This window comes from Limulus polyphemus, unplaced genomic scaffold (assembly GCF_000517525.1).
Source record: "Limulus polyphemus unplaced genomic scaffold, Limulus_polyphemus-2.1.2 Scaffold492, whole genome shotgun sequence".
Classification (NCBI taxonomy): Eukaryota; Metazoa; Arthropoda; class Merostomata; order Xiphosura; family Limulidae; genus Limulus; species Limulus polyphemus.
The window spans coordinates 509,904-529,576 of NW_013666102.1; the positions used below are offsets into that span (position 1 = coordinate 509,904).

Consider the following 19,673-nt stretch of genomic DNA (forward strand, 5'->3'; position numbering starts at 1 on the left):
TGATAAATATTTTAATGATAAGGAGGGTTTTTTTAATAGTTTAGTTCACTGATGGGATAGCCTAGAAGGACCTTCAGCCCCCTTGTTGTCCTTAAATTTTATGTTATATAGGTGATGGAAGAAACTTACAACCTACAGTTGTATCATGTAGTATGTGTACAAAAACACATGTGGAACAGCAAAATGAAAAATAGAGACCATAGGTGGTGCTGCTGCAAGGTTACTTCAAATTATATTTTCTTATTACACGTCACCATTAGAAGTTTAATGCGAGAGTTCATTCATTCACTTAGTTACTAATATTAAAATTATACTTATGCACATACTGAAGGCATGCTCTGTGCTGCTATCACGTTCTAATTCATCAGGAACCCTGTTATAATGGAAAGAGGACATACTGATATTGAATATTTTTTGTGACTTCCAGTGACAAGTCGAAGGTCACCTTGCAGTGTCACATGTCATTCTTTTTTTTAAATAAATGTGTTCTCCATGTTTCATACACCTCTACTATTGGCTGTATTATTCTCACACAACCCATTTGTTTATACCCAAACTTATTTTGTGTCAACTTAGTGTTCTTATAGCTAGTTAGGCTTAGTTAGTTGTTAGTGAGACTCACTTGTTACAAAAATCTATACAAGAAATTTGAAATTTAAAAAGTATATTTATACTGTTTAAAAAATAAATATAACCACACATATTGAAATATTACACAATGGACATTTAACATGTACTCAAGAATTTAGTAAGTGGAGCAAAACTCTAATAAATTGGAGAAAATATATAAAACTGTGATTTTAAGCCATGACAGTATTTCCAAGCTAATTTATGGATACTAAAGACCATAATTATATCATTAAGCTTATTTAGAGTCTTTTAATAAAACAAGAGAAAGGTTTTTCAAATTAAAAAATGTTTCTCTCTCAATATACCTATGTAACTATATGTCTCTCAAAGAATAAACACAAACTTTGTGCAAAATTAATGCAGGTTCTCTTGTCCACAGCATGCAAACATAGAGATGCCCACAAGCTATTCTCACATAGTGGTCTTACATAGCAGCACAATTTTTTCAAGCAAGATAATTCAAAGTATAAACCTTTTTTCACCAGTATGTTGCAGTTTCTGCATATTATACCAAGTACATACACCCTCTCCTCCTTTAAAAGTACTAATGTGTTATGTTTTATAGTTAGTTACAGAGCAGTGTAGCATGTAAAGCTCAGAAACAGAAAACAACCACACCATTATATTATTCACAGGTTTAAAATGAGCCTACATGGATACTCCTAACAGACACTAACATGCTATCTTCACTTCAAACATTCCATCACCTTAAATTAATAAATACTACAGTTGAAAACAACACAATAAGCATTTTTATTTGGAAATGTCCTACAGTAACCATTACAATTGACAAGTTTCGACACTCTAATGCATCATCTTACTTACGTTGACATTGTGTTCAGGTAAATAAAGTTGTACATATGCATTGTCCAAGACACTGAAATTATCAAGTAATACAAAAATATTTTAAATAGCATACTTAATGCATTCAAAACTACACATACATAAACAGCACCCAGTGATGTGAGCCAATGTGAAGAAGTGAAAAGGTATCATAATGCACCTCACTCAGGGCTAACTGAAGATGTCAAAGAGAGACTGCAAAAATGTTTACTACTGCTTACTGTGTTGTCAAGCATTAATTACCAATGATGCAGGAAGAAGGACTATGTAAGCTTCAAGGAGAAGCTCAAGTTGGATATTGAAAATCAGAATCACAATAATCATTTGTGTGCAAGATTCATAGACAGCATATATGCAGTTATTGAAAACAAAGTGAAACAGTCTACAAAACATTTTCCATACTTGTCATTTCTTACAAGTGCATCAGCAGACCAAAGGTAGAGATGGTCTATGTCAAGGTCACAGATGACAGAAAATCAATAAGCAAAATTGATAGAAGCCAGCTATACAGAATTGTAAAGCTGATCGATACAAAGATGCAGTTCATACTGCAATGTCTCAACTCTGTAATAGTTGAAAAGAGAAGTGAACTGGCTTTAACTTCAATGACAGTATGTTATGATAGGAATTAAAACTGTTTGCTACTCTGTATAAAAGGGAGATCCCCCACACAGTAATCTTATGGTGTGTTGATCATCGACTGGAACTGGCTTTTCTGATGCTTCAGAAGAGAAATCTCTGTTGAGAAAAATTCACTGGCACTCTACTTGTACAAAATGTACTATTGCTCATTTAAGGCTGTGAAGGAATTGAAGAATGTTGCTGAGTCCCTAATTCAAAAGTTACTGAGACTACCCAAAGCTATATGAATAAGATGTACTATATATGTGAGATGATCTCTACAAATGACAACAGAAAACCACCAGTGACTGCTGGCTCATTTTCAACATTTACAGACAGCTTCAGATACTAAAGCAAAAATAAAAAGAATGGCCAAGACACCTCATAGATTCCTAACATCTTCCAAGTTATTAAAATTCATACTTTTCTTGATGGATGTGTTAGAAGAACTTGATGGCCTGTCTGAAGTTATGCAGAAGGAGGACATCACATTGGCAATGTCTTCTGGATGGACTGAAACTACACTTTAAAATTTGGAAAGACTGAAGCACAACCCTGGAGTAACTCTTCAAAGTTACTTGCATCCATTTTCTGAGGATGTTGAATTTAATGAAGTGCAACTGAAGAGCCTGTTTAAAGTTGTAGAAATTCAAGTGAGCAGAGCTTGTGACAAAGTAATCAATAATATTGTAGTTTAGAGGAGGATAAAAATCGAGCAATCTGCTATTTGAGAAGACAAGCTCATCCAAGCTACACTTGTCTTTGACACAACTAAATAGTCAGATTCCATGGTTTATCTGAGGGTTTGGCTTTTAAATCATTTTGAAGCTATCCTTGTGAAGGCAGGGTGTCAAACTACAAGAGTACTAGAAGAATGGATGGCTACTAAGGTTCTCACCTTCAGGCATCTAAAAAGCAACACTCACACTTGAAACTATTGGAGAAAACACTTAACCAACTAGAATTTGCAGATGAATATGCTAGCTTGTTCTACCTTGTCCAAATAGTGTTGCATTTGCCTATTGCAACTGTTGTTTGTGAGAGCCCTTCAGTTGATCTAAGATTCCTAATCTTGGCAAGTTGATAAGAATATCACTGAGAGGATCTTAATTTGAGAACACTGAACCCAACATTGCTCAATGGTTAGCTAGTTCTTAGAAGGGTAGGAGAAATTAGCTTTAAGACCTTTATGTTTAATAAACATTGAAACTGTACTAATCTTCCCTTTGGTTTAGTGGTCTCATATATATATCTGGCTTGTTATGCTCATGTATGACAAGGAAGAAAACTTATATAAGCAATCACATGATAAAGTCCTGTACACGTTATACTCAATAGTAATAAAAGTAAGGCTGTTTTACAGACTTAGCAACCATTATTAACACGTGCTAGTGATATTTTTCTCTAATTTCTAACATGTTTTTATTTTTAATATTAAAACATACTTTTTTGAACACTTACAATATTGAAAGCAACAGAATATTAAATTTTTGAATACAGAATGCATCTAAAACACTTTAGAAAGGTGATAAAGTTAAGATTTCCTGTAATGCAACTATGGCTCTAAAAAGCATTTCCTTGACAAAGACGACTCAGATAAGTTTTTACCTTAGCAACTTGACCTTCCTTATTGCCAAACTCATCAGTCTTGTCAAGTACATATAGAGGTAGAACATGCAGTTGTTCATCAGATGGTTTTTCCCAGTCTCTGTGTTTAGTAAGTGTAACAACCTACAAATAAAACACATAATTTGTATATAGCATGTCAGAAATTTAGTATTTTACTAGAACTATATCCATTTCTTGTAATAAAAACTTAATTTTATGGGGTTGATATTAACATTTCATTTTATTTTAAATAGATATGTTTGAGATATATATAACTACACCTTCAATAACATAGTTTCATACATATACACAGTTTAATTCTAGCATTTTCCCCACATAACCGACACACTACAAGAAGTGAATGATTATATACAACATATAAACACTTTAATAATGACAATCTTTGTAGTTAAATATCCCTCAACAATAAGCTATATATCAAATATCATAACATTTCCTAAGTAATAATAGACAGAAGAAAGCAAACGTACCACTGTACAACCATTATTCATGTTATGTAAATCCTTGTGAGCATGGGCACAAAAGTCCACACAAGCTGTCACTCCTGAAAAAGGTCGTCCTGTCTTGTAACCTAACCTACATGCTACTGCTTCAGTTTCAAACTCTACCTACAACAAAAGGAAATTTCTTTTGATGAATTACAAATATCATAAAAGCTTTTTCCAGAAATTATAAAATAAAACATGGAAGTTAACATTTTCCATAACTAAAAATGTAATTCAGATAGACACTTTGCTCTACACATAAAAGTAGCTAATCCCTTGGAGCTACTGCAGAAAAATGTTTGCACATGCAGCAGTGCAATGAAAAAAGCTATTGCCCTTACATTTAATAATGTGTACTGAACTAATTTATGTTGCAAGCACCATTAAACTATACAATATACTATACAATTGTTCTTACCATACATACACAATAAATGTCATTGAAATATTGTGCTTTATGTAACCTCAAATTACTGTATTCACATAAGCAGTTGCTTTATACAAGGCAAAATTACCCTATAGGGTGAAGAACCTAAAAGAACAAACCAAAAATTACTATTATGGTGTGTATATATATAGCTGCAAGTTTGCAGTATGGCTCAAACTAACCTTACAAATATTAAACCCATCAAATGTAACTGTGGGAGCTTGTCTATTCTCTTGACTGTAATGCAAAACTTTGAAGGTGGGTCCATCATTCCTTGATTTTAACTTTACCTTCCCCCGGAAAATTTCTGCAGATGCCAATGGATAGGGAAGTATTCCTTCTGAAACAACACTGGTGTCTCAGAAGGTTCTTTTACCTTTTTCTTTTTTTATGTTTAAGATGTAAAAGTCACTGAAAAAAAATTTCAGCAACCCACATCCTTAGAACCTCAGGAAAGAGTGGACAATGATAACTGAAGGGAGCTGAAACTGCAATGTGATGTAAGTAATGTGACACATGTCTGTGGGTCATCCACATCCCTGGCTATGAGATTTTCATCTAGTGGATATTGACAGAGACAAGAGAAGTCATGAAGTGGAAGAAGATAAAACTCAAGAAGCAGAAAGCTTCTATAGGAAGAAAAGAGAATTTTGATTGCTTCTAAAGGGAGCTATGCAAGTGAGATAACATAGTACTGCCTGCATGGAACAAAGGAGATAATCAGTGTCAGGAAGTACATATATAGAGATGAAATGGAAAGGAGGATGCTTGGAGAAAGCATCCAATAACCCTTCCATGCAGCCCAAGTCTGGAAAGAAGAAGTGACCTCAAATAAAAGCCTGTCCTTGTGCAAAAATGTGTGGAAAACATCTCAGGCAAAAATATCTGAACCATATCTCCTACAAGCTAGAAAAAGAAAATACATCTGAAGAAAATGACAATGTAGGGAATAAGTGGTTCAAACAGAGGATCCCCAAGAGCCCTGAGAACTAAAGAGAGGTTCCAGTCCAGAAGGGAACCAAATGATGAGGATGGTTGATTAGAAAGGCCTTGAAAACGTCTATAAAGAACCTGAGAAAGGAAAGGATAAAGGACCAATCCTGACTCAGAGCATCCACCACTAGGATAGCAGAGTCTGGGACTGGTGAACAAAAGAGTGGAAACTTGGTGTTGAGAGGAGTCACAAAGACAAATCTGGAACAAATTTACTGAAACATAAGTTCAAGTCTCCCAAGACATGGCAAGCTGACAAACAGATGTTATGGTTGTGGGCCCAAAAGAGAATATCTAGAACTAGAAAGCATAGGTCTAGAGAGGAAGTATCTCTCTGTTGTCTGATGGAAGAAACAATAGTGGTGTTGGACAAATGGATCATGATAAGATGTCCAGACAGCCTTAAAAAAGATAGTGGCATTGAACTGTCAATGTTTCAAGAATATTGATGTACAGAAACCATTCCTCTGGAGAACAAGCTCGAAAATGGTGAGGGTGTCCAGAACTGTAACCTACAGGAACAGAGAGGCATCCGGGAGCAGATGTAAGTTCAAGCATATAGGACTAATTGAGCCACCACAGCAGGAAGTGATGTCAGGAGAAAAATGAGAGAAGTCTTTGGATTTTTGGACATATTTCACTAATCTGTCATTGTTTACTGAAAGGGATGTAAATGGGCATGTTTCAGAGGAATAAGGGATATTTATGGTCCCAAAAAAAGATAAAGCGTCTCATGTAGGAAATGAAGAAGACATGAAGGCTTAAGAAACTAGAAACTCATTGTTTCAAAATGTAAAGGAGAGGTTGGACCCATGACCCATCCAGCAAATAAGTTGAGAAAGATCCTCAAATGAATAAGATATTAAGTGGGGGGGGGGGGGTGTCAATACTCTCAATGAAAGCCACATCAGCTAATCCAAACGAGCAGACTCATGAAAGGAGTGTGTCCACTGTATGAAAGCCCTAGGACTTAGTTGAAAACATAAAAGGAATAAGCACTGAAGGGCAAAGAAAGCCCCTGAGAGTGCACCTGTGTGACCCAAGGGTCTTCTGCAAAGAGAGTCAATAGGTGTACAAAATGTAAAAGATGATCTTCCATCAAAAGGGGGGTGAAGTATTGGTAGAAAATGCATAGTTGCTGATAAACATTGCAAAATGCAAAATTGAAAATTTGCTATGTATGTCCATATAAACCCAACAAACCTTCATACCAAATTGGGTAAAGATCCATGTAAGGCATAAAAATAGTTGTAAAAAAAAAAGCAAATACTCCCATAAAAACCACACAGAGCAAAACTGTCTGATGTTTGAGACACATGCAATAAGATTGCCCATAAGCCAGCAGAAACAACTGGAATAAGAGAACAAATGTCACATATCTGAGTAACCAGAGTGGCAAAGGAAGAAGTTGGAGTTACCTAATTCTCATCTTGGATAAAAGAACCAGAAGCAGTGTAAGTGGCAGGAAAGAAATATTGGTCAAAATCGTTCAAGCATGTGGCAGACTCAGTAGAAGCTATAAAAGCAGGAAGGTGTGAGCCCTCAGTTTGAGGCTAATAATGTTGGATAAAACCAACCATTTGATGTACAATGGTAGTAACATCTCTCACCATCAGAGTACCTCTAGTTGCCATTGCAGAAGAAGAATATGGCTCTTGTTGAAGTGTCTGGAACTTGGAAGGCTTCAGAAATGCAGGTATGAAAGTTCATATTCAATAAGATTCACAAAACTGATCTTTCTTTTATCCTTTTTTCATCAACACAAATAAAATTAATTAAAAAAAAGATAATTCTCTAAGTAAAACTAACTAAAACACTTCAGTTTAAATCTTATGTCCTTCATTCTCAAGAAAAATAAAACATTTAAATAGTGCAGTCCCAAAGAAAATAATGAGCTTTTGGTTTACACAAAGATTTCATGAGGAATACTGCACAAGGTAGTTGTATTACCCTCCTATTCATGAAAGGTTACAGTCTAATATCACTAATATATAGACTAATGCTGTACACGTTGTTATGTGCAGGGATGAGAGCTCTTTCAACAACTTGGCACATAAGCAAAAACTATTACCAGTAGCTCAGAAGCACTAACTGTTCTAAGGAAAGGTGAGTACCATAGTCTGAACATATAAGTATTAGCTGCTTTTTTTCCTACAAACAATAACATTGTATAATGAGATGTAATTTTTGGCTCGCACAAATCAAGTGATGTTCTACCTAAAAAAAAGACCATTTCTTTCTTTAATGTCTATCACACAGCAGAATATTAACAAAATACTAATTAGAAAAAAAAACTTTATATCCATCTAGGTAAGAAAGAACAACTAAAAAATTAGGAACACCATTATGTTCACAGTAATAATAACTCCAGTAATTTCTATAAATTACATTTAGTTAAATTGTTTTTGTATAGCTAGATATATTGCTGCAACTTGGAAATTCTATGTACTTTTACTAATCCCTTATGATTGGTCCAAAGTTCTTGAGTGTGTTAAGTTAGCTTTAAGATCATGACATAGGATGAAATAAATGTTGTTACATTAAAAAATATTAGCAACATATAGAAAGTCTGAAAAAAAAAGAAATAAAAAAATAGAACTACATAAAAGAGGTTACATTAAAGTCATAAGCTTTATACCGCAACCATTATAAGTGATTACCTACCTGATTGTTGTATGATTCAGGAGCAAGTTTCTTATATAAAGGAGCAACTTTTGTAGCTAGGTCTTGAAGCTTGTTTTCTAATTCTTCTTCCTTATTAATTATTATATAAAGTTAGTATATTTAATGAAAATGGCAAGTATTCTCAAATATTCTGAACTTGGCATGCTTGTTCTATGAATAAACTTTTATAAAACAAGAGCAATGTTTTATTTATTGATCAAATTAACTTTTATACATTTATCTGATGACAAAGAAAATAGGTATTTACAGCAAGTTTAAACCCAAATTCTCAATAAAAAAAAACTTTCCCCCTATATAGACCTACACATTTAATATTTGCTTTAAAACAAAGCATAAATTAATAAGTATGCAGAAGATTCAAAATCACTATGTTTATTTAACACTACACGAATATATACAGCAAATAACATTTTAAAGCAAGAGCTGGGTTAAATTTAATACGTGACAGAAAAAGTTTAGACAAATATATCCTTTCCTCTGAGACTCACCTTTTTTTAACATGTATTGTTATCACCAAGATTCTTTTTTGCTATTTCTTCTCATTGAGAAATATTGGCATCTTAAACTTATCAGCTCAAAAATGTATTTGTAAATAAAATAATTACTGAGTGTAACCTCATAGGATAACAAACAGATTTATGTGGCATACAATAATAGTTGACAGTCAATCTTAAATTAATGAAGAACACCAAGTCTAGTATTTGTTTGTAGAGTTTGCAATCTGAAGAAAATGGTGGTACAATTTCAGGAAGAACTTAAGCTTTTACATGCAATGGATACAGTAGCTAATAATGATTTTAAAAAAGTTAAAAACAGTACTATTAGGGCTAGAAGTAGTAGATTTAATTGTAATGAGCAGGTTCTATTAAGTGACATATTGCAGCCTTAAGCTTATGCAGCTAAGAAACCAAGAGGAAATAAAAACAAAAGGGAGAGCAAGGAATGAAATGCATATTGGAGATTATAGTTATAGGTGATTCTTTAGTATGGTGTGTGGACAGGATAGTCTGTAGGGTAAATACAGAGAAAAGAATGATATTACGTTATCCAGAGAGGATGTAACTGACACAGCAAGTGATGTAGTAAAGGATGTTAGAAGTAATGCAGTCTTTGTTGTACACACAGAGGCTAATGATGTAGGGAAGGGTAGGTCAGAGGAGTTAACCAATAAGTACAAAAGATTAATAAAGGAATTTAAAGAAAAGGGCCATAATTCAATTGTGTCAGAGAACAGCCAAGACTTAATTGTGGGGATGAAATTATAAGTAGGATTACAAATTGGCTGATGTCACTCCTCTTTTCAAGAGAGGTGATAGAAAATGTCCCAGTAATTATAGGCCTATTATTCTTACATTACTGGTGGGAAAATTGTTTTTAAAATTTGACAAAAAGATGCTTTTGCAAAGTCACTTATTAAGGTTGATATTTTATTGCATAGTCAACATAGTTTTACTAAGGGGAAAATTTTGCTTTACTAATATTTTGACATTCTTTGAAGATGTTACTGCTTATGTAAATGAGGGTAAGGGTACAGATTTGGTGTATTTTAATTTTCAAAAAGCATTTGACATGATGCCATATAAAAGACTTGTTAAAACATTATCTCCATAGGTGTGGAGGATAAGTTAATTAATTGGATAGTAAATTTACTGGATGAAGATAGAAGAATAGAGTTCACTAAAACTGGATTAGTGTCAGAAGTAGGGTAAGGGGTGTTACAAAATAAATCACACTTGTTTCCCAAAGAGCATAACAAAGTAAAATAAGATTTTAATTAAATCAAAAAAGTAATTCCAAGTATCAATATTGTTTGATTGGGCCACCACTGTTCTCACACACGAGTTTTAATTGATTTGCAAAAGATTTCAGCAATGCAACAAACACTGTGAGCACATCAGTGATAACACGAATCAAGGTTTCACATTTGTGTCTCTCACACTCAAGCAAGTTTCCAACATTTCTTCTGTGGATTGTAGAAAGAAAGCTCCAACATTTTCAGTGGGATTTAAATTTGGAGAGTTCCCAATCCATATTCCACCACTTTTTCACGGACCACTCTTTCAAATTCAACATTTCTGAAATTTTTGAGGCGTTAATAGGATTTTTCAAATCTGGCATTGCAATGTGTCAATTGGATGACTTGAATTCTTGAAGCATGCCTGTGACTAGTTTCCGAGCCATCCCAAAGGCAGCACATGTGAAGCAAACCTGAGTTCTAGAAAGCACCATGATTCAAAAGTTTTTGCAAAAAATGAAATTCGAAGAGTCAAACACCCAAAAGTACGTTGAAATGACGGTTTCTCACCAGTGATATATTTGCAGTCCTACCAAGTTCATCATTACTTCGGGGAAAAAGTGTGATTTATTTTGCAACACACCTTACCTGAGGAGTCAGGTGTTAGGACCTTTGCTCTTCTTTGATTTACATCAATGATATACATGAAGGAATGGCTAATAAATTACTTAACTTTTCTGATGATATTAAGGTCTTGAGTGTTTCTGGTTACGAGGAGAATGCTTCTGCTTTACGAAAGGATTTAGGCCATTTGGTAATTTGGGTGAATAAATAGTAGGTGGTTTTTAATTATGAAAAATGCAAGCTAATGTGTGTGGATTATAATAATTTAAATTATAAGTATAATTTTGATGGTGTTCTGGTTAATCAGTCTTTTAAGCCATCCAAGCATACTGTTGCTAGTGGTTTGGCAAACATGAATTTAGCTTGCATCTAAAGAAGTATTAAAAACAATTCTAAAAAGATTATAATTTAATTGTATAGGTCACTGGTTAGGCCACATTTGGAGTACTGTCTTCAGTCTTGGGCTCTTTACCTTAGGAAAGATATCAAATTGTTGGAAAGTCTTCAGAGGAGGATTCCTAGGATGATACCTGGGATGGAAAGGTGGTCATATAAGGCCAGGATAAAATTTCTAAAATTGTTTTCTCTTGAAAAAAAAAGAGGAGTTAGGAAATATGATTGAGGTTTTTAAGATCGTTAAGGGAGTTGATAGTGTTGATGCATCACCTTTTTTTTCTTACTTAACTGTGAGAATTTTATGACTAGGGGAAACAAGTATAAATGTTGGCAGGATAGGAGCCACCTTCAGTTAAGACAGGTTTATTTTTCTAACAGGGTAATTGGTGCTTGGAATGGCTTATCTTCAGATGTGGAGGATGCAGTAAATTTAAGGGAGTTTGAGGGAAGACTTGATAAATATTTATATAAAGGATAAGGGCTGGCTTTGGTGTTTTTTTTAAGGCCTAAAGAGCAAATTGCATAATGTAGGGCTACAGAAGAATGGATTTATTATCATTTAAAATTCAATGACTCTCACTTGATCAAATAATCTTCTACTAATACATTAATATATATATGTTAATTACCTAAAATGAAACTATTTTATAATAACCTCATATACTATCAAACCATGCCTAGTCAGTTAACACTACAAGTGAAAATAAAAACATTTAATTAATTAACTAGGGTACTCAAATGATGATTCATGCATTTTAACCATTATGAGTTTCTAGTATTCTTGTGTGCCGATTTATTACATTATGTATTCTGTGTCAGTTTGCCTTGTAAAATTGGCCTCATAAATTATAGAATACTATTCAGTTCTGACATACATTGTTTACTTATTTTTGACCAGAAATTATTAAAATTACATTAGAAACCATTATTAAACCAGTTTCAAATTTCCCCAGTAATGTGCTAGTTAGGTGTAGCCCATGACTAGTCAATGTCACAGGAAAATTTTATTGGACTATTCAATTAAGGCAACTTGTGCAATAAATTTTAAAATTTTGATGTATTTTTCTTTTTCAATTTTATTGGCTAATTATAGTTAGTATTTTTGAATCATTTTTAATATTCTCTAAAATGATGTTTGGTATATATTTCAACCTTCTGATAATTATGTCAAGCCTCAATCTTAACTTTTGAAGGCACTTAACAAATGGATACTAGTTTTTTATTTCAAGAGCAAATTCAAGATAGCTACCAGCAACAACGTTATTCTTCTCTGAAATTAATTGTAACTGTGTCATAATTAATTATTTCATGTATTAAATGCTAACGATGTGTATATATCCTATTTATTTGTATAAATCTTCTATGTCATGTTTTGTTTTCAAACAATTTTGAATAAAAAAACTCCTCTTAATTAATTACATGTAACAGTTTTTTCATATTTTAAATATTTCACAAAATCTAAATAATGCTTGATTTAGGTGGAAACTGGTGTATCTAAGTAATGAGTCCCAGTTTGGCAAAGTCTTCAATACCCCACTGCTGATGGATATCCTATCCTTAAAAAAAAAAGGATTTTATTATTAAAAGTTATGGTTTAACCCTTTCCAGATGGGTCACAGGTGAAAGGCCAAGTCATCGCATTTGTTGACTTGGATTCAAAATTTTATTGAACTAGTATTTCATGAATTTATGCCAATACGTTTGGTATCAAACTGTAGATTATAATTCAAATTTTAGTATTGTACTTTACTCAATTTCTTAATTTAAAAGTAAATATCAAAAGAACACAGTTAAACATTGATTTTTGTGTGTCACATATTATGTTGAATGCAGCACTAGTTCAAATTAGATGTTTGTGATGTCAAAATACTAAGTCTATAGTTTTGTATGAATTAGGAACTAAAATTACCAATAGGGACCCTAGAAGAGAAAAAAAAACAATAACTGTAAATCAGATAATACGTTACACACTTCCCTGTTAAAATCTAGTAGAGGTTCTAGAGAACAGTTCAACTGTGCAGCCAAAGACACCGATAGGTGTCGAGCCTGGTGAGAGGTGACGTAGAGCATATTGCGATCATTAACAGATAAGCCTGAATAGGCAATATGTATCAACTTCCAAAACTATCTGGTTAAAGTAACAGGTGATAAATCCCTGGATACTGCAGAATCCAAATGAATAAAAAGTCTGTTCCTAGAGCCTTGAAATGATTCCGTATGAGCCACATAACATCTGAGCGCCCTGATGGGACATAAACAATCCGGGTCTGATCTACTGTAAAGATGAGAAATCCCAGGTAAATGAATAGAAGAAAAAGATTTGTTTCCTTCTCTGGCATTGAGAGTTTTTGGAATAAATGATCGGTCAGGATAGAGCAAAACACAGGTAGAATGATAGAGAGTCCACTGAACATGAATGGCAAATAAATCAGAATGATGGCATCTGGAAGCTAACAGCAATAAAAAATAAACAGTGAGAGAAAGGTGATATAATGAACAGGAGGCCATGGGTTTGAAGTGATAAAGCATGTAAAACAACCCTAAAGTCCCAATTAGCAGAAGGTGGCTGATCAGATGAGTCCTCAGGAGAGGAAGCTCTAGTGAAATAAGGAGCAGGAAACAGGGAGTCTAAATTCTCTCCAGAATATCCCGTTTCAGAATAAAAATTCAAATCAGCATTTTCCGGAGAGATATCCCAGGGCCGCATGAAGGTCTCCATTTCGCCCCGAATCAGGTCACAGACAGCTTCCAAGGACAGTTGCTCAAAATCGACCAAACCCGTACAGAGATTCATTACTGAAAATAACAGATAAAATATAAAGTTTTTTCTTTAAGAAATGTTTGATAACTATCTGGACATTATAATGATTCCACACGTGAAATTTGAAATTTTTCTGATGCACAAAAGTATTTTTAATCTTAAAATTACTTTGCATGTTGGATAGGCAACATGCAAAAAGAAAAAAGGCAAGAAAAAAACAATGCTTAACAAATTTTAAGTCTTAATAAAAAAAAATTATATTTTGCATATGAAAGTATTGTAATGTTTACTAATCTGCCAAATTTTGTTAACATACACTTACTAATTTAAAAGTCATAGCATGAAAACTATAACAAGCACAGAATGGTTATGAGGTCGGTCCCAGGGACAGAGCCCATGCTGAAAGAATTAAATGCCAAAATCTTGCAAAGCATCAGATGCTAACAGGCCTAATTTTTGTGTTAATCATGAAAGAACAAAGATGGATGCAGAAAAAATAATCTGCAGTTCATGTGATTTCTACTTTATTGTCACCTCCAATGAGCAACCACTTGAGTACAGAATTTCTTCTACAACCACCCTGCTCACAAAATGGTTGGATGTTGTGCCTCAGCAAACAATCTCACACCATGAGAACTTATCTAGGAGGTGAAGGTTGTAAACATTTTAGACCAGGGCAACAGAAGGGTCTAGAGTGTGGCCTTGAATGAACATTTGGGGAGATAAATTTGCCTATTCTTTACATTTAAGTTAATTTGACTAAAGAGAACAAAATATTTTTTTTTTGTGATGTCAGTAATAATTAATTTTTTCCTAATATTATCAACAATTAGTGCTATAAGTAATCCTACAAAGGCAATTCATATTATGAAACTAAAGAAAACGCACTTCCCTACAAATATAGTCAACAGTAACTGTACTAAAAACATCTTTTTCTCCAATGATTTGTAATCAACTCCTCATAATCAGTGATATTTTGCCTATGATTTTCACTCTAATTACTACACAATAGTATTATCAAATATTTATTCATTTTCACAACTTCTCATACTGACATTACACTATCGTCTGCCAGGAAGTCAAGGCACTAACATGACAAGGAAGGTTTACAGAATGAGGAAAACAAAACAAAAAGTTAACAATAAAAATATGAGTTTGGACATAGAAGTAAAGAAGGCAAGCCAAAATTACATGAAAAATACAGAAATTGGGAGGATTACATATGAATTTGGAAAACCAGAAGAGAGGCTATATAGTACAAGGAAGCAAAATTGCACCCTCTATACATACACACTAAGATCTACCTGTGCTAACCACATTTCCTGATACTTAGCCTTGGTATGACATGCAGCTCAAATGGAGATAGCTAAAAAGGCCAATGAAACATTATTGTTAATCAGAATTATAATAACCTTCTCTACTGAACTTTGCAACATAAGTTACTGAGATGCATGTATCATGGGTGTATTGATACTAATGACAGTAAGAATCTGTAAATCTTCTTTGTGAAACCTGTGCTAACTTTTCTCTTCTAGTGCTCTCAAGGTTTTGCTAGCAAAACTGTAACACTAACCAATAATTTATTAGTGTTAATTTCAAGCCCAGTATGTTTCTAACCTACAAAGTAATGCTGTTACAACATGTCCTGTCAAAAAAAAAGAAAATGTTCCAAATTGATACATACCTCTTTCTGCTCAGACAGCTTAAACTTTCTGGCAACTTTACTTCTTGCAAACTTACAACCATTGTAGTACATACTCCATGAACAACCAAAGGAAAATGATGATCCACATGTATCTGGGTCAAGTCCTTGACAAACACAGTTTCTTCTGCAATTAAATTAATTTCAAGTGTAAGTAATACTACATTTTAGTGTGCAATATAGTTTAAAATAATGTTTCTACTGCTTAGTGCAGTTGATATACAATCATATTTCTTTTCTATCAAAAAGTGCAATACAGCAGTAAGATATGTAAATAAACTTATTTTGATAATGCTCATTTCTTTGCTATTTAGTTTGTGTGTATTTATTCTATATTTTAAACACAGAGCTGGTTTATTAGATTGCATTAATCAGTAATTTATATTTTCTTCCCACTTGTTTGAAATTGAGACACTTGATATATATAACTGATATTTTCTAATGATGATTAATATAAATGAGCAAATACTGAACTTTATAAAGCTTGTTTGTTTGCAAAACCACATGGGATTATTTGCAAAAAACAAATAAAAGGTAATATAGAATAAATACATTCACATTTGCTTATTATATATAACTATGTTCACAACTTTTGTGACCTAGCTTGGCAAAATATTCATAAAACATCTGTGCTAATTCAGGTAACACTTATGGAGATTTTATTTGATTTTTTTATTAATCATTTATACGACAATTAATTGATCAGAGATGTACTATTAGTAAGAAACACTATCATTTATTGCCGGTAACAAAGGCATACTCACACTTCATTCATACCACAACGTCTTTGTGTTGGCAATCCAAAATTCACAGTTTTGTGCACTACTGTGTCATACAGCTCATCAGCTGTCTTGGATGGTACCCCTTCCCAGGCAACAATTAAAATAATGATGAATGATGTGCTACATTTATGACCCTCTCGATGTCGAACTAATGCCAACAGTTTTTCCTCAGGACTTGATCGTCGTATAATCCACTTGGTCATTGGACAACCTTGGGGGGTCTTCCCTTCTTTTCCTGTATATATAACCTTCTCTATCCTCACTGCCTTTCCATTCTGTCCAAGTCTATAAATATAAAAAAAATTCACAAATCATGCTTAAAGAAACAACAACAAACAAAAACCAGAACATACATCAATAAACAAACTTGATATCCTAACAGGCAAATAAAAATACTTCATAAATTAATCCAAGTAAGAAAATATGAAAGTAAAACACAAGCTTTTAAGTGCAATAATATTTTAGTAATTTCTATGGAGCAAGACATACATGATTTCATAACCATGTTGTCAATATTACACAATGAAAATTTAAAACAAACTGACTGAAATTACAGAATTTTCTTCATCACAAAACGTACCTGCTAAATTTTTATCATAAAAATCCCCCAAACTAAGAAAATATCATGAATTTTTGAAATATATTGGGACAAATTACCCATAAACTTTAATTTTTTTTTTACCACACAAGAATTATTCTTACTCATGTAAAAATGTCATTATTTACCATACGTGGGTTGTGTACAAGTTGCAAGCATTACTACCTACAATTACTGAAACTGGATAATGGAAACTGAAAAATTGTTTTTAATCAAAATGCCATGGACTACCTGATTCTTACTTGTTAATCTTAATTTTGTAAGCCCATTTATTTAATTGAAACAAACTTGGATTAGTTTTTAAGGAGTTTGTATTTTAAATGGTATATTAATTAAGTGCTAGAAAAACTATAATTTCTTGGTTATTTTACTCTGAATTCAAGTTAATTTTTTAAATTTTTTATTGAGTGTTTCTTAAAAATAATACGGATCAACATTAAGTTGACATTCAGTTAAGGATTAAATGTTGCTCTTAGAAAATAAAATGCCATTTATCTAACTTCATGAGGTGTATTATTTTCTAAAATAAAAGGCATGAGTTTTTGAAACACAAAACTTTTACATATAGTTAATAAGATGACTAAACTATGTTGATGTAACAAACTTATCATTATGAAAACCTGAGAGTTTGAGTAACTTGAACATTTTAAAATTGAATAAAAATGCAAATATTATGGCAGATTACAAAATAAAACTAGAGTAAGAATATGGTATTAAAGTAATCCAGTGATGAAACTTAATGGACATAAGTTTTGGAATAAAACAGATGTTCACAATTAAACTTTAACAATCAAGCATCTATAAATAATAAATTAACAAAAGCCCCAAAGAATGAAGCATTTGTCTTCATTAAACTTAAGGTCTTTAGTTTTATAAGTAGCAGAAAAATTAAACAAACACAAAGAGCATAAATTAATTTTATAAGGCAACTATTGTTTCCAAAGCATCACAGAATCATTTGTGTTTGAATACTAAGGATGTAGCAGGTAAGCAAGTCATGGTTATATCTTGTGTATTATCAATATTTACAGATGTTGATCTGGAGATAAAAATAAATTTCTAAATCATTGGTGTTTCTTTAACAATAGTACAGTGAAATGAGTATTTTTTTAAATCTGGAAGCGACTTCCAGAAAGCTGTATGCAACCGAAAATAATTTTGCAATTGTCGTTGTGATGATCACAAATTGGAGCACACCATGAGCTTGATCTATAAAACATAAATGTTCAGTTAATTCTTGACATATATGTTAGTTTGAACCATTAACAATTGTTATTCTTTACCATGCATAGATATAAAATACTGTGCATGCATTTTACTTAGCCACAAGTGTGCATTCTTGACAGCAAAACAAAAACAGTATTTGTTGTACACAATATTGCTCTTAACCAAACACAAATGACATTCTTCATTATACACAAATGTAGTACACAAATACTTTTTGTTTTCAACTTCTTGGAAATTGATTATGACAACATCTTATAAAACATATGGAGAAGTAAATCAATAATAATAACCCTTCTAATATAATACACAGGGACCATGTAACATATCACCACATCGTATCAGTAAAAGAAGGAATACCTGTTTTCTAAAAGATCACGAATAGAGGTAAGAGAGGGTCCAGCACCCAAGTGTGTGTAGAAAGGAGCCTTTTCATGAACTGCTTAAAATAAAAGGAAAAAAACAACAATAAACAAGTTTTTTAAGGTACACACCTGATAAACAAAATATTTTGGTATTGATAAATGTGGAAAAATGTTTAATGACAAGTATGTCAGCCAGATGTCCTTTATGCAAAACTTATTTCAATTATAACTGCTAGATTTTTAACTCAAAGATATAACTTGTACATGATATGCTGGTAAGACCTTTTAATTCCCTTGTTGGTAGTACTTTTGAACCTTGGAGGTTACTTAAACATTGTTTTTTTTTAAAAACAGATGATACTGAAGTTCCTATTCTTACTGGTCATTTCATCTAGTACAAAGAAAAATAGCTGGGAGAATTAAAACAATTTTGAATATTCATAATTCTAGTCGAAGTAAAGAATACACCTTCTACCTTGTTGTATATTGTCATTACTAATGTTGCTGAATGACAAACTACCTTTGCAGAATAATTGATGCTGCTAACAAAATCCAAGATTGTTCCAGTAATTTAGTATTTCTTGTTCATTTGTATAATCATTCTTTATTTTTTTTAAATCAGTTACAATCTTTACTTGAAAAAATAAGACCTTATACGAGTTATTTACTTAAATGAGATGTTCCAAAAGAGTGTAATGCAAGACTTTTTTTTTATGACAGTGGATAGATTCTTGTGAAAAAAAATCTACAAAAATTAATATGGAAATTTAAGTAAACTTAAACTGATTTTGTACTTTATCAACTTAACTCTTGCACTATTTTTGTTCCATTAAGTAGTATATTCAATTAGCTACTGTACTGGTCAATTCATTATCTTTGTATAATTTCAGTCTCCCATACATGTGTGCATTATTGTTGCAATTAAAGATTGTATTTTTAAAATTATATTTACCTCCGATACATAATATAATATTGACATTTAATTGTACAAGATAAAGTCTAAGTCATTCCCTAGATATGTTAACATTTTCTGAAATCAAAAATGTATTTCCAATAATAGTTACCTCCGCTTACACTACAGCTATTACCCGACTGCAAGGGTTTCCTTCCTTTGCCAATCTAAGCACTGGTCTGATTTTTTCTTGCTTGCTCCAATCTTTTATTCCCCACTTA

At 32.6% G+C, this 19,673-nt stretch overlaps 1 protein-coding gene across 1 annotated transcript in view; it reads right to left on the reverse strand.

Annotated features, from left to right (window-relative positions):
- LOC106458609 overlaps positions 1–19,673 on the reverse strand; it is a 46,917-nt gene that overhangs the window by 13,907 nt on the left and 13,337 nt on the right. Inside the window, 6 exon segments of the mRNA XM_022384878.1 lie at positions 3,703–3,825; positions 4,194–4,331; positions 8,293–8,382; positions 15,514–15,658; positions 16,296–16,598; positions 18,496–18,577. Coding sequence (XP_022240586.1) covers positions 3,703–3,825; positions 4,194–4,331; positions 8,293–8,382; positions 15,514–15,658; positions 16,296–16,598; positions 18,496–18,577 — 881 coding nt within the window.